Consider the following 17048-nt stretch of genomic DNA (forward strand, 5'->3'; position numbering starts at 1 on the left):
CTGTTCCTTGGTGTAAGATCTGTTTTCTGCAAACACACACACACATACTAAACTGTAAAAGCAGGGCTTTTTTTCAGCCAGAAATCATTGGAACTCAGTTCCGGCACCTCTCAGGTGTGCGCCATTGCCATAATAAGAGAACAAGGGAGGCATTCATGGTGCATTCCGGCACCTCTTTTTCTAGAAAAATAGCACTGTGTAAAAGTATGTATCTGTACACACATCTTCTTTGCAAGTAGAAAAACTTGGATACAGAAAGAATTGAGTTCTAGTATATGTTTCTGATGTATTTACTTCCCTTTTCTGCTTCGTTTTGGTTACAATATCCTAATGCAAGAATATATGTTCTAGGTAATTTCAATTACAATAGTATAAGGCCATATCCCTTAAATGTTTCACCATGCTGTCTTAGATATTGAAGATGACACAGGAATATAAATTACAATAAGGATTTTTAATCATACGTAATTTTCATTTTAGGCTACATACATATATATGAAAGCAGCTTATCTCTGTATGTTTGGACCAGATGATCATAAGCCTTTTGGGGATGATGACGTTGCACTATATCGGTAAGATTACCTGACTCTTCACAAGGCCTATATATTGACTGAGATTAGTCATGAAAGAAATACCCATTGTATTCAGCCCAGCTCTACACCTAAAATTGTAACTTTGTACATTCCTCTGTATTTAACACCAAGCCATATTTTAATTTATGGTCAATGGGATAATTCAACAACATTTCTTGAATATAGTTTTAATTCTCTCCTACTACTTGAGACATGGGAATCCTACCCACAATAACATTAACTGAATCTCTTCTTCTGTGTCACATGGGATAGAGGGTCAATATTAAATGTATATGGAGCAACACATGAAAATCTTAACACTTCTATATAGGCTACATTCTAGCCACAGAAGAGATGAAAGTTTCTGCACCCCAATTTTGCTCCGTCCTGGCATGCAACAGGGTGGTCACAGTGTTAAGGATGCATGTGAACCAGACAAGGCAAGCCCTTAAGGAGGGCATGAAGCAGAGCTGGAAGGGTTGTGGCCTATGGAGAAGCCTGCAGGGAGCATTTGGTGGTCTTTAACTCTGGGGCAAGACATGGGCTGGATAATTTGAATTGGATGTGCCATTACTCTAGCTGATGCAGTACCATCCTCAGGTATTTGTTATAGGAAACTTGGAAATGCCAGAATCCTCTAACTTCTGTAGCTGCCACAAAGTGTTTTTAAATTACGTACAGGTTTAATGGGCCCTGAGATGCATGTCTGATTCTGTCACTAAGCAGCTGCCCAGAGATCAGGTGTGATGTAGGAATGGATGGCTCCTCCATGAATGCAGAGCAAGATGTCTAGTTATTCTATGATGGTGACATTTTGATGGTGCTGTATTCCTCCTCCACTACCACTTTCCTTCTTTCTGTTTTATGCTCTTTTAAATACCTAGGTGTTTGTCTATTTGTTTACAATCAAGCAGTATACACATTTTGTTAAATAAAATAAGTACTTCTTCAGAGCTGATCATCTTTAGAATGGAATCTGCTGCTTGACAATGCATATGGAAAAATATAGGGGAGAGTTTTCAGTTCTGATTTTGTCTTTCTAGTTCAGAGGGCTGCAGTATGTAGTAAATAAAGCAAATGAAATTTTGTATTCTTCCTTTCATCTTCCCCACACCTCACAGGGCTGTGCCTAGTTTGAAACTGAAAATAGCAGGAAAGTCCCTGCCTACAGAAAAATTTGCAATTCGGAAATCCCGTCGATATCTATCCTCAAATCCTGTTCCACTTCCTGTACCTGTTTTGGTAAGATGAAGAGGCTTCCCCTGCCCATCCATTGCTTAGAGAACTCATTATTTATATAAAAACTTCCCTGGTATTTCTTTTTTTAAATGAAATGGTTGTTGGGGGTTGGGGAGAGGCTTGAAATGCTTCTGTCGTGGCAGCTAATAATGGATACTGCCTGTGCATACTTTCATGCATATGCCCTGCTGTACCAGGGAAAAACAGGTGGGTGGATCATGTGGACAACAGCTTAAGTATATAGAAATGTATGCAGTCAGTTGCATAACACATTGTGGATAAACCATATTTTCATGGTTCTTTGGATTGTTCTGAATACCACCATTTGGTAGCCAAGCCCCAAGCCAAAAGTCCTGCTTGGAATGCATTTTGGCTTGCCTCCTGATGAAACTGAGTGTGTGATGATTGATAATATTGTCATTTATCTGTTTTAGACCCCCTAAGTAGTAGCAGTTGCCAGGACATTGTTCTGTTTGCCTCAAACATTGTGGTAGATTGCAGTGTTTAGCTGGTGATATTGTGAGGTTTAGCTAGTGATAACATTGCAACGTTTAGCTGGTGAGTTATCACAATGTTGAAAACCAAATATCTCCCAGCTCTTACACACATTGTGATTCGCGATATATTGCCAGCTCAAATATTATGAAACAATTATTACGATGTGAACTTCAAACCAGTTTTGCATGATATATTGATAAATCACCCAGTCTTAGTCTGCATCCAGTGATTATGGCTACTGGGAGCAAATAAGCACCTACATTACATCTCTTTCAGGTCAAAGTTAGTGGAGTCTGGTATTGAAACATGTGACTCTTGCAAGCCACCTTGACTTCTATGTGTCCTCCCTTTTCTGCAGAACTTGCACCACAAACACAGCAGATGGTGCTCTTTAACAATTCTCTCCATTGAGGAACTGGAAGTTGGTATTGAAGCTATTTATAGCACTCTGTTAATAGTTAATTGTGCTAGGTCTATTTGGTTTGGATTGAAAGGTCCTTACTGCTGGAAGCTTCTAATTTAAAGTGGGGGGGGGTATATTTTGTACTGCATTTTTTATTTTTATTTTCTTCAAATCCCTGCTAGAATGATCTTGACAAAAACACAGTTTCTGCATTCAGTTACAGAATTGTTCAGTACAAAATATGTAAAGCTGATATACAAAGTGATGCTGCTTCAGTTGAATCTGTTCAGTCTAATCTACCAAGACAGGAAGAAAAGTAATGTGCAGGGTGGCCTAACCCAGATAAAAAGTAGCTAAGAGGAATAAATAGTATAGGATCAAATGTTTTGCTTTTTATTTTTCCAAGGAGACTACAGACCTTGCAATTTTTCAGTCATTGCATACCTTTCCATAGCAGTGGGTGTTCAAAGTAGATAGAAATAAAATGGAACACTTTCTTGCACATCTCGGCATAATTGGGGGTGTGGCTATTGGCATTCTCTAAGAACAAATGAATTCAGCTAGGCTGGATGGACAGGCTGAACATTGTTTGCAGGGGGGAAAGGCAAGGCCTGAAATCTGGCAAAAAGTGTAGCAGTTCAGTTGGTCCAGCAGTAGATAAAATTTTCACTGCTAACTACGTGCATCATGCACATTTTTACAACATTCTGATCTTTGAAAAAGTGGTTGTAAAATATATTTCAGAGGTTAGCTAGTTCACAAGCATTATTGTGGTTGTGGTTATTATTATTATTATTAGTGCTTTTTTCTGGGGGGATGCAGGGGGACTCATACCCCTAAACATTTTGTGAATCTAAGTTTGGCCTCATTGAGGGGCAGTATTTCAATATGAGTAGGAAAATGAGAGTACCCCTAAACATTTCCCCCCTGAAAAAAGTTCTTCTTCATATTCAGCATTTATGCATACTCTTTGAACAAACTGAAGTATACCAGATCAATCACCTTTGTAATCTTTATAACAATCCTGTAATGTAGAGCAATATTATCCCTATATTACAAGTGGAGAGTGGGTAGACTAAGACTGAAATATGGTGGCTTGCCTAAGAACCGCATTGTATTGTGGTTGAGGTGAGATTCAAACGTTAAGTCTGCTGGTTCATAATTTAGTCAACCTGGTATTCAACATCATCTGGAGAACTACAATTCCCATCAGCCTCACCCAGCATCAGTCAATCATTTTATTTGTATGCCGCCTTTCCAAAGTGCTCAAAGCGGCTTGCAACATATTTTTTAAAATAACATAGCTATAAGCCTAGCAAAAGTAGCCATAAACACTAAACAAAACATCAAAAAGTACGCAGCTAAATTGAACAATTTCCACATAAATCATAAGAGCCAAAATAAATATATAAAAAATAATATCAGTGACAGGAACACCTGCTCCCAAACAATGCCCCAGCCCCAGCATGTCCTGTGGTCAGGGTTATGGGAGTTGTCAGTGGTGTTCTGTTGTACAGCATTGTTTTGGTGCCCCCTGCAAGGCAGGACCCAGTGCAACCCCACCAGTCCTGCTCCCCTAAAACCACCTCTGGAGTTGTTGTAGTCCACAACATTGACAGGAACTTTGCGGCTACCCCTGCCTTAGTCTGTTGAACACTTCCCCCACATTAACATCACTTGCTACACTTTTCATTTGAATTTTGAATGGAAAAGCAGCTGAGCTTTCTTTCAGTGTCTCTAGTCAGACCATTGATAGGGAATGGAGCCAGAATATTATGATCATAATAGGGCTATGTTTATTTGGGCTACAAATTATAGAAGGGAGAGGCTTTCACTAGATTTTTTCCACAGAACCCTGAGTTCTTTTAAGTATTATAGCCAACTAGCTTCAAAACCCAAATGCAAATATGGGAAATAAAGTTTAATAGCCCATTAAATTCATTATCTCATGCTTCCTTGAGGTCATCACATGGCACAAATAGTCCTAGTAGTTCCATCTTCTCTGGTTCCTTTGGAAAGTTCTTTCTGTTCCTTCCCTGCTCGCTTCTTTTTTGTGTTATTCACTCATATGCTAGGTAACATCTGAAATAGAAATACCCATATAAAAGTTTCAGCTACTATATTCCTGCTTACCCACCTCTGCTATCCCATTGCTCTTGCCATTTCACTATTGATCACCTGTTTTTAAGGTCCAAACTAGAAAAGACTGGAAAGAATTATAAATGTATGTATATTTATATTTATTCATATACAGGCAACTTCCCACTTATTCAGGGCTTACATTATGGGTCCTCGAATGCATAAGTTAAATGTATGTAAGTTGGGTACACCCTCTAAATGCCTTAATTCTAACACTAGCTTGATGGGAATTTAGAGGGGGCTAGCATTCACAAGCTCATAACAATATTAAAGGGGATATATGTGGGTGCACTTGTGCAAATTCAGCATTTACTAGGAGTAATGTCAGAAAATGCAACAATATTATGTCATGGTCATCAGGTGGTTGAAATGAAATGTGACAAGAGTGCCAGTGGGATATAGGCCATTATTCGTCAGTTCCAGTGTAGTAATTAAGTACTCAGTGATTCAGATCAAACTTCCTAGAATCAGTTTTCCAGTTGGCCCCATATTGATAACATCTCCCGGATTTTGTGATTACATGTTACACAGATGATCTCAGCTTAGCAAAGGAGCAAACTAAATGAAATATTTATGTCTAATTCTTACCATTAATATTAATCAGAGCCAATATGTTGCTTGCCATGGGAGCTATTTGCTTCTCCCCAGGGATTCTTTCCTTTACTGAGTTTGCATACCAATATCACAAAAAAATGTCCTGTTGATTCTTTCTCTTATCCTTTGGCTGAGTTGCTATGGACATGAATGTTCACAGACATTCTGCACCATCAGAGTGAATGAGTCAGCAATTTGCTGTCTGGTCAACTTGAAGCTTCCATGATAAAACAAAATAGTTCATTTTAGAGAGAGCTTATGCAGACCAAAGGTTGTGAGAACCAGTATGAGTAGGTTGGAAAGAAGGCCTAGGAGGTAGGGTAGCTGAAGAAGAAATGAAACCATGGAACAAGGAGCAGGAACCTTATGAAAAGGTTGGTAGAAGAAGCAGACTTGAGACAGAGAGAAATGGGATTCTGGAGAAACCATGAGAAAGAGGATCTCATATGGCTTTGGGACAAGACGCTATGATGAGAGAGAGAGAGAGAGCAGTGTTGGTTTACCTAGGAAGCTGAACAGAGGTTTGAAATCCAGAAGGCTAAAGTGAGGATAGTGTAGGCAGCTGGCTAAAGCTATCTTGATTTTGAGGGAATTATGAGTGGGGAAGGTTGAAGAAAGGAGGAGCCAAGTTCACAATGAATATTGAAGGAAAATAGTATGTGAATGAGGCCAAATCCACCACTGGGAGGTAAGAGGTGGGGGAGCAGAAGTTACAGTCTTGCAGTGTTGTAAAGACAACCAAATGAATGAGTTGGCTTTCTGAGGAGTTAAATGGTTCTTGAGGTTTTTTGTCTGTTTTTGCTGAAACTGGCTAACTCTGCTTCCAGAATATTTGAACTAAACCAGCTAATTGTTTGGGCTTAACACCTCTAGTTTCCAGTAACTAAATTTCTCTACTGCTGTAACAACATGCTCTACTCTGTTATCGCGTCTAGGAGATGATGTATGTCTGGAATGGTTATGCAGTGATTGGGAAGTGTCCTGACCTGACTGGCGGTATGTTGGAGTGCTTGGAAGATGCAGAAGCAGCCCTGGAAAGGAGCCCAGGTAACTCATGTCTAATTTCAGAGGGTGTGGTCCGTGAGAGATTGTGGTTGTCTGTCGAGTTGTTAGACGGTAAACCTATTAGCACATTTTTTATTTAATCAGCAAGTGGATTATGGGTCAATGAGTTGATGATACAGATGGTAGCAGTATTTTTACTGTTGCTTTGGCCTCCCCTCCCCAGTTACTACCTTATTAATTTTTTTGGGGGGGGGAATACTATCGTATTTTTTCGTGTATAAGACTAAAAAATAATGCCAAAATTAGGGGGCGTCTTATACATACATGGGGCCATCCCCCCCCCATTTTCTTAAATCTGAGTCCCCCAAAGTAGGAGGCGTCTTATACATGGGGGCGTCTTATAGACGCAAAAATACAGTAATCACTTCCAGGACTATATTTACAACTATTTTTATATTTGGATGTAAGTTTGGGAAGTTGACTTTTCCTGACAATAAATTGACTGCCTTCAGTCAGTCTCTGTGTTGGGAGAAGTTGACTACCCTTTAAGGATGCTGTCGTATAACTGCATGTATGTTGGTGTGGTAGGGGGCGAGATACAAGAAATAAATGACTTTGGCAGTACAGGAACACAGGACTTTTGAACAAGATGCAAGGGGAAATATGTATGTATGTCTCAAGCAAAGCTCTTTTTTGCTTAATTATGTTTGGTTGTATTCAACATAAAACTAAGTAAATAGTTCCATCAGCACAAAAATTTCTATTTGCACAATGTTGCTGTTGTTGTTTGTTGATGTTTATTAAATTTGTATACCACCCTTCATCCATAGGTCTCAGGGCAGTTCACAAGATAAAACTGCAATATAAAAGACACAAAATACATAATAAAAATAAGAACAAAAACAAGCCAATAACCCCCCCTCCCACAACACATTTAAAAGGGCATTGGATGCCAATAAGCCAAAGGTCTTGAACTTCTTCCCACCCCAATCTGTTCTAATCTGCATAGCAGATTTTGCGAGTGTACAGGTTACATGATGGAGGAGGAGAGGGTGGGAAATCCCACTGCACTTGCAGTAATCCTTCCACCCTTTGTTTTATCTTAGAAGGCTTCTGATCAGTAGCATGTTCTTAGCTGCTACATGCTAGTTCTAAATAACACTTGGTTTTATTTTTAATTGACCATTGGTTGATGACATTCTAATTTGACCAGTCTGGGATTTTTTTAAAGCTCAGATATTTATTTCAGATACACCAGTTAATGAAACCTAGCAATAAGGAATGCCTCTTTACAGCTATTGGTTTCCCCTGCCATTCTCTTTCTGTCTTCACACAATATCAAAGGTTGGATGAAGCAAAGTTGTACTCAGAATAGATCCATCAAAGTCAATGGATAACTTACTCATATCCATTGATTTCCATGGGTCTACTCTGAGTATAGCATAGGCAGGTGCAACACAAAAGTTTCTTCCCAGTGCATCAAACTACATTTAGCGAAAAGGAAAGGAAAGAAAAAAAGTGCATTGTCGCCTGGGCCTCTTCAGTACAGTATCTTACAAGGAAGTGCTCTCTCTGTAGGAAGTTTTGTACCTTTTGAAGTAGGACTAGATGACCATTGGGTCCCTTCCAACTACGATTCTATGATTCTATAAGTAGCAATTGCTCTCAATGGCAATTGGAGTAAAAGGGCCACAGCAGGGTATCCTGTAAGGCTGCAAACAAGCAAGGCGCAAACAACTGTATATAGCCAATTATCGGTCAGACATGACAAACTAATGCCCAACTGGATACTGAAACCAGACAGGAAAGGTCACTATCTTCCCAGACTCTATTTTTGGAGACACCTGTCAGCAACACCCCCCTTTTTTGCTTGCATGACTAGACATTTTTTTGCCTCTCCTCTCTTACATCATTTAGCTTTTATGTGGAGTGATTTGGGTCAAGCACACTTCATTTTCTCCTTCACCCAACAACTTTAGGTCCTCTTGTAGGCATTTGTGTGTCACTGCCTTTTATCTACAGATAGCATGGGTTAGCCAGAAGCAACCTCCTTTAATCTCTTGCTAACCCGCAGTCACTTCAGTTCAGTAAAAAAATCCCCCGCTCAAGTTTAAAGCCTATGTTACTTTGGATCCCAGCAACCATTGCTATTTCCCCCATAATTAGTGAAAAGAGGCAGTAGAAAACAAACAAACAAAAAACGTGGTGATTTATGGTGTATGTGTGTCACTGATGTAACTGCATATTCTCATCACACATCTGTTCTGTATTTCTTTTCAGCTTAAACTGTGCTAAACCTCAGTTGTACTATTCAATCCATTAAGCTTTCCTTAAGGATCATTGTGGAGAAATCTCAGCAGGCTGATACTTAGATAACATGCAGTGGGATGGTTACTACTTTAATTATGGTCACACTTGATGTATGGCATAGGGCAGCTTTCCCCAATCCACTTAGTGCCCTCCAGATGTTTAGGACTACAACTCCTATTAGCACCAGCCAGCAAAGCTGTTGCAGTTCAAAGTGTTTAGAGGGCACCAAGTTGGTGATAGCTGCTGCTGCTGCTGCTTCTCTCTCTCTCTCTCTCTCTCTCTCTCTCTCTCTCTCTCTGTGTGTGTGTGTGTGTGTGTGTGTGTATTGTGATGGAATAGTTTCTTTCTCCCCCTTTTCAAAGTTTACAAAATTGTCTCAGTTCAGCTCCCTGTTGCTTTATTTTTCAGCTACAGATTTGTTTGTTGATGATCAGTGTGTAATCAAGTTACTGAAAGGGTTGTGCTTGAAATACCTTGGCAAGATTTCAGAAGCAGAAGAACACTTCACTTACATTCACTTAAAGTAAGTGTCCTAACTAGAGAAGATGACAGCGCAATAAGAAATACTGAGCCACATCAGCTTATCAAAACCTGTGAGCATTTCTCATTGGAAAGTGATTCTATAGAGATGTTTCAAAGTTTGGCGTAGTTAATGGACAACCATGCAGTTATATAAATTGTTGTACATTTCTGTATCTCACTATGTGCCTAGGTGTTGAACTTGCACCTCTGAATGTTCAGGATATAACAGAGGTCAGGATTATGCCTATGTGTCACAGTGGAACTCAGCACTGATAGTGCTCTTTACAGAGGCAGTCTGTCAGGAGTGGGACAGCAGTAAATCACATGACATCAGTAAAGTTAACTCTTTATTCAAGAAAAGGTCATCTCAGGAGGCGAGGCCTAGTGAGCACAGCAACTCGTCCCATTAAAACAGGGGGTTCCCCAACTGGCACCTCCCACAATTTCTTTGCATGCAGCCAGTCCATGACACAGGCACATCCAACCCACAAAGCAGGTTCCAGTATTCTACAAAAATCCTCAAACATTGAGGAGACCCTCCTCCTGTTCCTCTGCTGATTGACAGAAGAGTATAGGAGAGAGGCTGCCTGCATCTGCCACATGAGTGGGTAAATGTGTATTGGCCACTTTGGCCCTGCCTACCACTGCCATGCAGGCCCCAGAAGGTTGGCCAGGCCTCAGAGGCCTCAGTGCAGCCTCAGGTCAAAAAAGGTTAGTCATCCCCTGCCCAAGTTGAATAGAGACATAACCATCATACCACAAATTTTGCCAGAAACACAATTTAGCTGTGTCCTGGAGCACAAAAACTATATAACCAGTCCCTGCAATGTAATGTATATTTGTACAAATATGCAGGTGCGGATCCATAGTTATATCACACATATATGACTACAGTGGGGGTCACTTGTTTAATTGGCTTCCTTAATCAGCATATCTGCCCTGACATCATGATGTCGTTTCATGCCAGTAATGTATTAACTATGCTGAGAAGTGATGAGGTCAGCACCCAGGAGATTCGGAATCTGTGGCTGATTTAGATATTGATTACAAGCTGAGGCTGAAAATGTAGAAATCCATCTGCACTTCTGGAGCCCCAGTTGTATGACCTGATGCTCTACTCTTCAAAATAGAAAATGAATGTGGGAACAGTTGCATTTCCTGTGCTTCGACCACTCCTTTACTGTCACAAAACTTTACATTGAAACAAGGGTACAGTACATGTATCTGTACACAGAATCGCCCTTACTCTGCAATTCTGTCCCCAGACTGCAAGATAATATCAATCCCAATTACAGATGAACATGGGACACTCCATGTTCTGTTATTATATGGTAAGGAAGCTATAACTGCATTGACTTGTTTCCTGAAAATTAAGTCTCTGGCCAAACCTGTGGTGTAACTCTGAAAGCCCCATGTGCAGGTGCTTGTAGGTATTATGTTCAAGTAAGGATCTTGAGGAGCCTGAGTGATGCCATACAAGAATGGCCATGGGATGTTCTTCGGTGCCAAAAATGTAGATTATTTAACAACCTAGGATACATTCAAACAATGTGACTCATTCGTGTCAGCACCAAGTGACTTTATTATTTGATTGTAGATAAAGTTGCTGTTGTTCATTAATTGCTATTTCTTCTTTAAAGTGAAAAGAAGATAAAGTATGATCATTATTTAATTCCAAATGCACTGCTTGAACTTGCTTTATTATACCTGGACCAAGACAGAAGAGAAGACGCTGTGAAGATCCTGGAGCGAGCAAAGTAAGCCTATAATAAACTCTTGATTATTAGAACTAGATAGAGCAGGGGGCTGAAACAGTGGTGGTTATTTAAGTGGAGTGTTGCAGAGTTCCGTCCTGGGCCCCTTGTTATTCAACATCTGTCTAAACAACTTGGACAAAGGAATTGAGGGGATACTCATCAAATTTGCAGATGGCATCAAGCTGGGTGTGGTAGCCAATGCCTTAACAGATTGGCCAATGTTGCCTTAACAGATTGGAGAACTGGGCCAAAACTTAACACACTGAATTTCAATAGGGACAAATTTAAGGTTCTACACTTAGATAGGAATATGGCATGAGTTTTGTATGCTTGTGTAATACTTTTCTTGAATATTCCTTTCTTCCAAACATTTTCTCTGTGGAAAAAGAGAAATATTAATGTTGTCATTTATCCTTAGCTTGTTTTCTAAATTACTTAAGAATCTATTTCCTTCTGTCTTTAGCCAGTAGGGGGAGAATAAGTGACTAACATGGAGCAGGGGAGAGCCTATGGGCTTGGGGAAGAGAATGTGATCATGCTGACTCTTTTTAACAAGGCTTGCTAAAAAATGTGGGGGTGGGGGAACCAAGACTTGCTTTAGCTGACCTAAATCTACATACTAGCACAACCCTGGTTCTGAGACAGAAGAGAAGCCAATAAAAGCAGCTGTAAACAAACACACACCCTAATTCTGTCTTCATAGGTTAAAAATAACAGGTGCAATTCAGGTACTTTTTTCAACACTGATTGTGGGTTAAAAAAATACAGGCTGCATTTTGGAGACTACTAATTTTGCTATCACAAAATGGATTATAAGATAAATAATGTAACACTGAAAACCTGGATTCTTTTCTAGTTGTACCCAGTGGTGCCTTAAGAGTTAGCAGGAAGTACCTGATTTTTCTCTGCTTCCCACCATACCCCATAGTGTTCTGGAGCATCCACTTCAACCCTCTAAACTAAAGCATCTTTGAAGGGAGGGCAGGGGCTACCAGTGAAAACTAGTTATTTCATATTGCACAAACAAAAGTGCTCTCTACTAGTAAAAAGTCAGAATTGGATACCCTTCTTTAAACACCTCAAATTGTATGTGTAGTATACCAAGTTTTTATGTTAAGTTTCTAAATATGTTCACTTTCTCACTTTAAAAACTGCCATATCTATAGGACTTGATCATATCAAGGCCAACCTGTCTAGAAAAATAAACACCAAGCTTTATCAGATTATTAATTAATTAATTGAATGAACTTAATGTAGAGTTGAAAATAAAATTCTAGGGCCCAATATGTTAAATATTTTGTGTCTTGCTGCATTCCCCACTGAAGCTACCTTCTTAGCTCTTTGCAGTGATATCTAGGAAGACGTATGAGATGCTTTTGTTGTGTGAGATCCCTGCCCATTTCTCCATTTCTTGGCTGCTGTAAGCTGAGAAACTTGTAATGTGATGACACTGCATCCCATTATAATTACTCCTAAATGAGATTGTAAGGTGTGCACTTCCTATGGGGATGCTACTTTCAGCAGTGATGCTGTGGCCTACACAATATGAATCCTGACAGAGCCAAAATGAGGTATTGGCTAGTGTGCTGAACTTGGGTTACAAGGTTCTGTAGTCTAACTGCAGCATTCAGATAAAACTCTCAGGTTAATTCTTGGGTCCCTGTCGAGGCCCCTTGCCATTCCAAGTTTTCTTTTAAGTTTGTTTAAGATTTAAGTTTGTTTGTTTTTACCTTGGGCAGCAACTGGGCTGGCTGAAAAGACAAACTGTCCTAATGTCTCTGGGTCCATAGTGCAAAAGCATTTTTAATAGGAAAGGAAGAGTAGCGGGGGTGGGCACAGCTAGTGGCCAGTCAGCTTTGAGGGTGGAAGTGTTTTGCATGTTCGTTGGGTTTCTCTCTCTGAGCATCATCAGTTTGTTCTTGTGAAATGGACATTCTGTGATGCCCATGACATCTATTTTCCAAATGTTCTCCTGGGCCCCAAAAAAGTTTGGGATCCCTGACCTCACCCATTAGACTGTTGCAAGGATGAAGTGGATAATCCCTGTGTATCCACTGACTGCTTTGAAGCTGTCTCTGTGACAGAGCGTACGCTTTGCATGAGGATTCAGTCCAAAGCATCCCCAGTTTAAAGGGGAACTTGGATTGCAAGGCTGTGAAAGATCTCTGCCTGGGATCCTGGTGAGCCTCAGTCAATCAAGACAGATAATATTGCACTAGACCAATAGCTTGCATTTTGTATAAGGTGCTTCATACATTGATTGGGTTTATGTTTTTTGATAATACTTTACAGTATTGCTTAAATATCTTATTTTTGTATTTATGTACTTTCTGGGTTTATTTTGTATTGAGGGGGAAGATAGTTTAGATTTCTTTTCTCACTTTATACTCACCATAAAAGAGCAACATAGAGTTGCCTTCGTGTGTGTTTGTGGATTCTGAACTTTAGATTTATTCATTTTTTGCATAATGGACACTTACCGGTAATAGAGACTTGCTGTTTTGTTTTCTGGGCTGGGGGGCAGGGTAAGCATGTATGAGTAAGCATACATTTTCCAGGGAAATGTTAAGACTTGGAACTACAAAGAGATGCATTGTCCTGTTCTCTGTGTCTCTATTTCAGAGGAAGCAATGAAGACATTTGTGAATTAAGTTTGGTTTTTCTACCTTCGCTTTGTAAAAATTGTTCTTTTAAATATTGCAATACAATGATGATGGGGAGGTGCAATATTTAAGTGCCTATCACAATATATCTCTGTTTTGTTTTAGGCAAAATTATAAGAATTATTCCATGGAAACAAGAACACACTTCAGAATTCAAGCTGCTTTGCACCAAGCCAAATTGTCTCCAGAAAATGGTGTTTTGGAAGCGGAGGTTTCATGTTAACTTTTAAAAAAGAAATCTTGTTTGGTATGCAAACTGCCACAAGAGGACATTACAGGCAACAGTTTTAAGGTGGTCTTTGTCAAGTTTAGCACAAAACGTATTTTAAAATACTGAGGGGTTAACAAACCAGTATTTCATTCCACAACTGTTTATAATATATACAAATGTGACTTACTTACTTTATAAGTTTTTTAAATAAGATTTTCATGTTTGTTAATTTGGCAATGAATATTTAAATGGATGAAATCATGAATTCTATAGAGTTGCTGACAAATACCTAGATCACACTTGGTTATGAATATAACGTTTATTTTCTACATAGACTGAATTTTTAAAACTACTTTTTAAATGAGGTAATAATTTTCCTGATAGAAGGAACAACCAATTAATAACCTTTGATTCAGGTTTAATATTATAATGTACTGTTCTTTAATCTCGCTTTCATTTTTCTCTCTTCTAATGTATTTATTTTGATAACCCTCAAGATGCCAACAAATTACCAATGCAGCCAAAATCCAATTGCAACGTGCTGTTGCTTACCAGTTTGAAAGAGTTATCAATGTTGAAATAGCCAAAGAACCAAAGTAAATAAACCGGAATCTCTCTCTTTCTGATGCAAAAGTCACATTTAGACTGCATTAAGAAAACTGGAGTTTTTCAAGAAGTTTAGTGTTGGTTTACTCTTTTTGTTAAGCAGCACATGGTTATTTGATTTCCCCCCTAGAGTGGCATATGATTTGGAACAGGGATTGCCAGCATGGTGCCCTCCAGCTCTTGGGACTCCAGCTCCCATCAGTCTTAGCCACATAGCCAATGGCCAGGGATGATGATGCAACATCAAGGTGCCAAGTTGGCTACTCCTGTTTTAATATTCTACTGGAGGCATTGTGAACATTCATAAGCCATTTTAGAGTACAGTGGTGCCCCGCAAGATGAATGCCTCGCAAGACGGAAAACCCGCTAGACGAAAGGGTTTTCCGTTTTTCGATGCGCTTCGCAAGACGAATTTCCCTATGGGCTTGCTTTGCAAGACGAAAATGTCTTGCAAGTGTTCCGATTTTTTTCCGCTTTCCCCCTCTTTTTCTAAGCCGCTAATAGCCTTTTAGCCGCTAATCCGCTAATCCTTTAATAGCCGCTAAGCCTTTAATAGCCGCTAAACCGCTAATAGCGCTAAGCCGCTAATAGGGTTGCTTCGCAAGACGAAAAAACCGCTAGACGAAGAGACTCGCGGAACGGATTAATTTCGTCTTGCGAGACACCACTGTACAGATTTTTTTGAACTGGAGCATGTCCAGTTTGGATTAGCACTATCATTTGGGAGAGTGTTAATCATGCAGTCCTTCCTCTTTAACTAGCTGCTGGAACTTTTTTTTTGCGAGGGGGGGAGGTCTGCTAGAAATTTAGAGAGCACCAATGACCTCTTTGGCAGATGGCTGGATTCACTCTCCCCTTCTTACCAAACAATTGATTGGCTACATCAGTGACTACTATTTAAATAGGACTGCACATATTGATCAGCCCCTCTGTGGTACTACAGAATGCCCATAGGTTCTGGAAGTCACCAATTTCTTGAAGCAGGGTTAGAAGCTACTTTGCAGAAACAATGTACCCACTATAGATTTAAGGTGGCAGGAAGTTTGACACATTCTGTTGTACAGTAGGGGGATGATTTGTTACTGCATTTCTGTTACTTGCAGGACTTTCTTATGGAGTGTGTCAAATAGATTTGTGTCATTTCAAATTTAACCTTTCTTTAGTTTCAGTAGAGAACTGAAAACATAGATTTCACATGTGGCTGATTTCTCTCAATGCAAAACTAATATATACCAGAGAACGTTTTCGCTGAATAGGCATTATTAATCTTTTCTCAATACAGTATACTAAAGACTCTTTATATTGGATGCAGAATATGTGTACAGTGCACCTATAAAAAGCACAAAATCAAGCTAGCTGTTCTTCGTATTTTTGTTGTATGTATCATGTCTTCCCTTATACTCTCCCTCCCCTTCTTTTCAAAATACCCTTCTTGCTGAATAGACTTCCAGCAGCATTCAGGAAAACCTAATTGTTGCATTGGAGACTGTTTGAAATCAATGGAAATGACAGCTTGGACATCTACAGATTTATAAGTAAATCCTAATGAGTTCAGTGGAATTTACCATTAATTTTGGATGTTTAAGATGGTAACAGTATAGTTCCATAATTCCATTGTTTTTAATAAAACTTATAGGCAAGTAACTTTTGAAAGTTATGTCTATTCAGGAAACTAAACTAAACTTGAATGTTCTGTTGAAATTGATGAAGGTTGTGCAGGAGTATTGCTTTATAACTTCTAATAGTATTAAACACATATTTAATACATACTTAAGCATAAGGTTAGAGGCGATGTTGCTTAAGCTACAATCTGAAAAACAATAAGCTTTTGTAGAATAATTTGGGAAGTTTTGTAGATTCACCTAATTGTCATAGATTTTTGTGAATTTCATCCCTTGTTCATATCCTCTTAACACCCAGCAATAAAGAAAGCTTAATGGTCTGTTGAATTGCTAATGTCCCATTAGATTTTTTTAAATTTTACAGTAGGTACGACATATTAAATAGCGCACCCAATGTTCTATTACAGGTCTTTATGCAATATTTTTGTCAAATTTCAGTGGTCTTCCTTTGTTACCAAGAGCATTCAAACAACCTCAAATTCCCCTTTGCAATATGGTTGATATTTACTTCTACCTATTTGAACTTGTTGCGTTCCCCCTGAAAGATCCAATTCACAATTTGGCGGTTCTCATGGAGGAACAGGCAAGTTCTTTTAAATATATGGTGCTCTGTTTTGCATTAACTGTTGGTGTTTTAATGCCATAATGTTTTCATTTTTTTCCATTTGGAAAAAAAGAAAAAAAATGTTATAATGCCTTTATTTTGCAGTGTTGTTTTAATGATATTTTGCCATGAAACATGGCATACAGTGGTGCCCCGCAAGACGAATGCCTCGCAAGACGAAAGGGTTTTTCGGTTTTGCGGTGCTTTGCTAGATGAATTTCCCTATGGGCTTGCTTCGCAAGACGAAAACGTCTTGCGCTTTTTTTTAAAAGCCGCTTGAAGAGGTGCAGTTGCGACGGACCG

At 39.3% G+C, this 17048-nt stretch overlaps 1 protein-coding gene and 1 long non-coding RNA gene across 4 annotated transcripts in view; one reads left to right on the plus strand and one right to left on the minus strand.

Moving 5' to 3' along the window:
- The window catches only part of TTC39A (tetratricopeptide repeat domain 39A), a 50526-nt gene extending 34058 nt beyond the window's left edge, over positions 1-16468 (plus strand). For all 3 annotated transcript variants that reach the window (XM_082228203.1, XM_082228202.1, XM_082228204.1), the window contains 6 exons: positions 481-572; positions 1694-1814; positions 6381-6492; positions 9169-9283; positions 10923-11039; positions 13808-16468. In XM_082228203.1, the coding sequence (XP_082084329.1) occupies positions 481-572; positions 1694-1814; positions 6381-6492; positions 9169-9283; positions 10923-11039; positions 13808-13925 (675 nt within the window). In that variant the 3' untranslated portion in view covers positions 13926-16468. The remainder of the gene's footprint in view (positions 1-480; positions 573-1693; positions 1815-6380; positions 6493-9168; positions 9284-10922; positions 11040-13807) is intronic.
- LOC309535295 lies at positions 10847-13801 on the minus strand. Its single transcript, XR_014221175.1, has 2 exons — positions 13520-13801; positions 10847-11415 (listed from the first exon to the last, which is right to left on the minus strand). It is a non-coding gene; the product is annotated as an uncharacterized lncRNA (long non-coding RNA).
- Positions 16469-17048: the final 580 nt, after the last annotated feature.

The sequence above is a fragment of the Podarcis vaucheri genome (assembly GCF_965113315.1).
Source record: "Podarcis vaucheri genome assembly, chromosome: 6".
In the NCBI taxonomy this organism is placed as follows: domain Eukaryota; kingdom Metazoa; phylum Chordata; class Lepidosauria; order Squamata; family Lacertidae; genus Podarcis; species Podarcis vaucheri.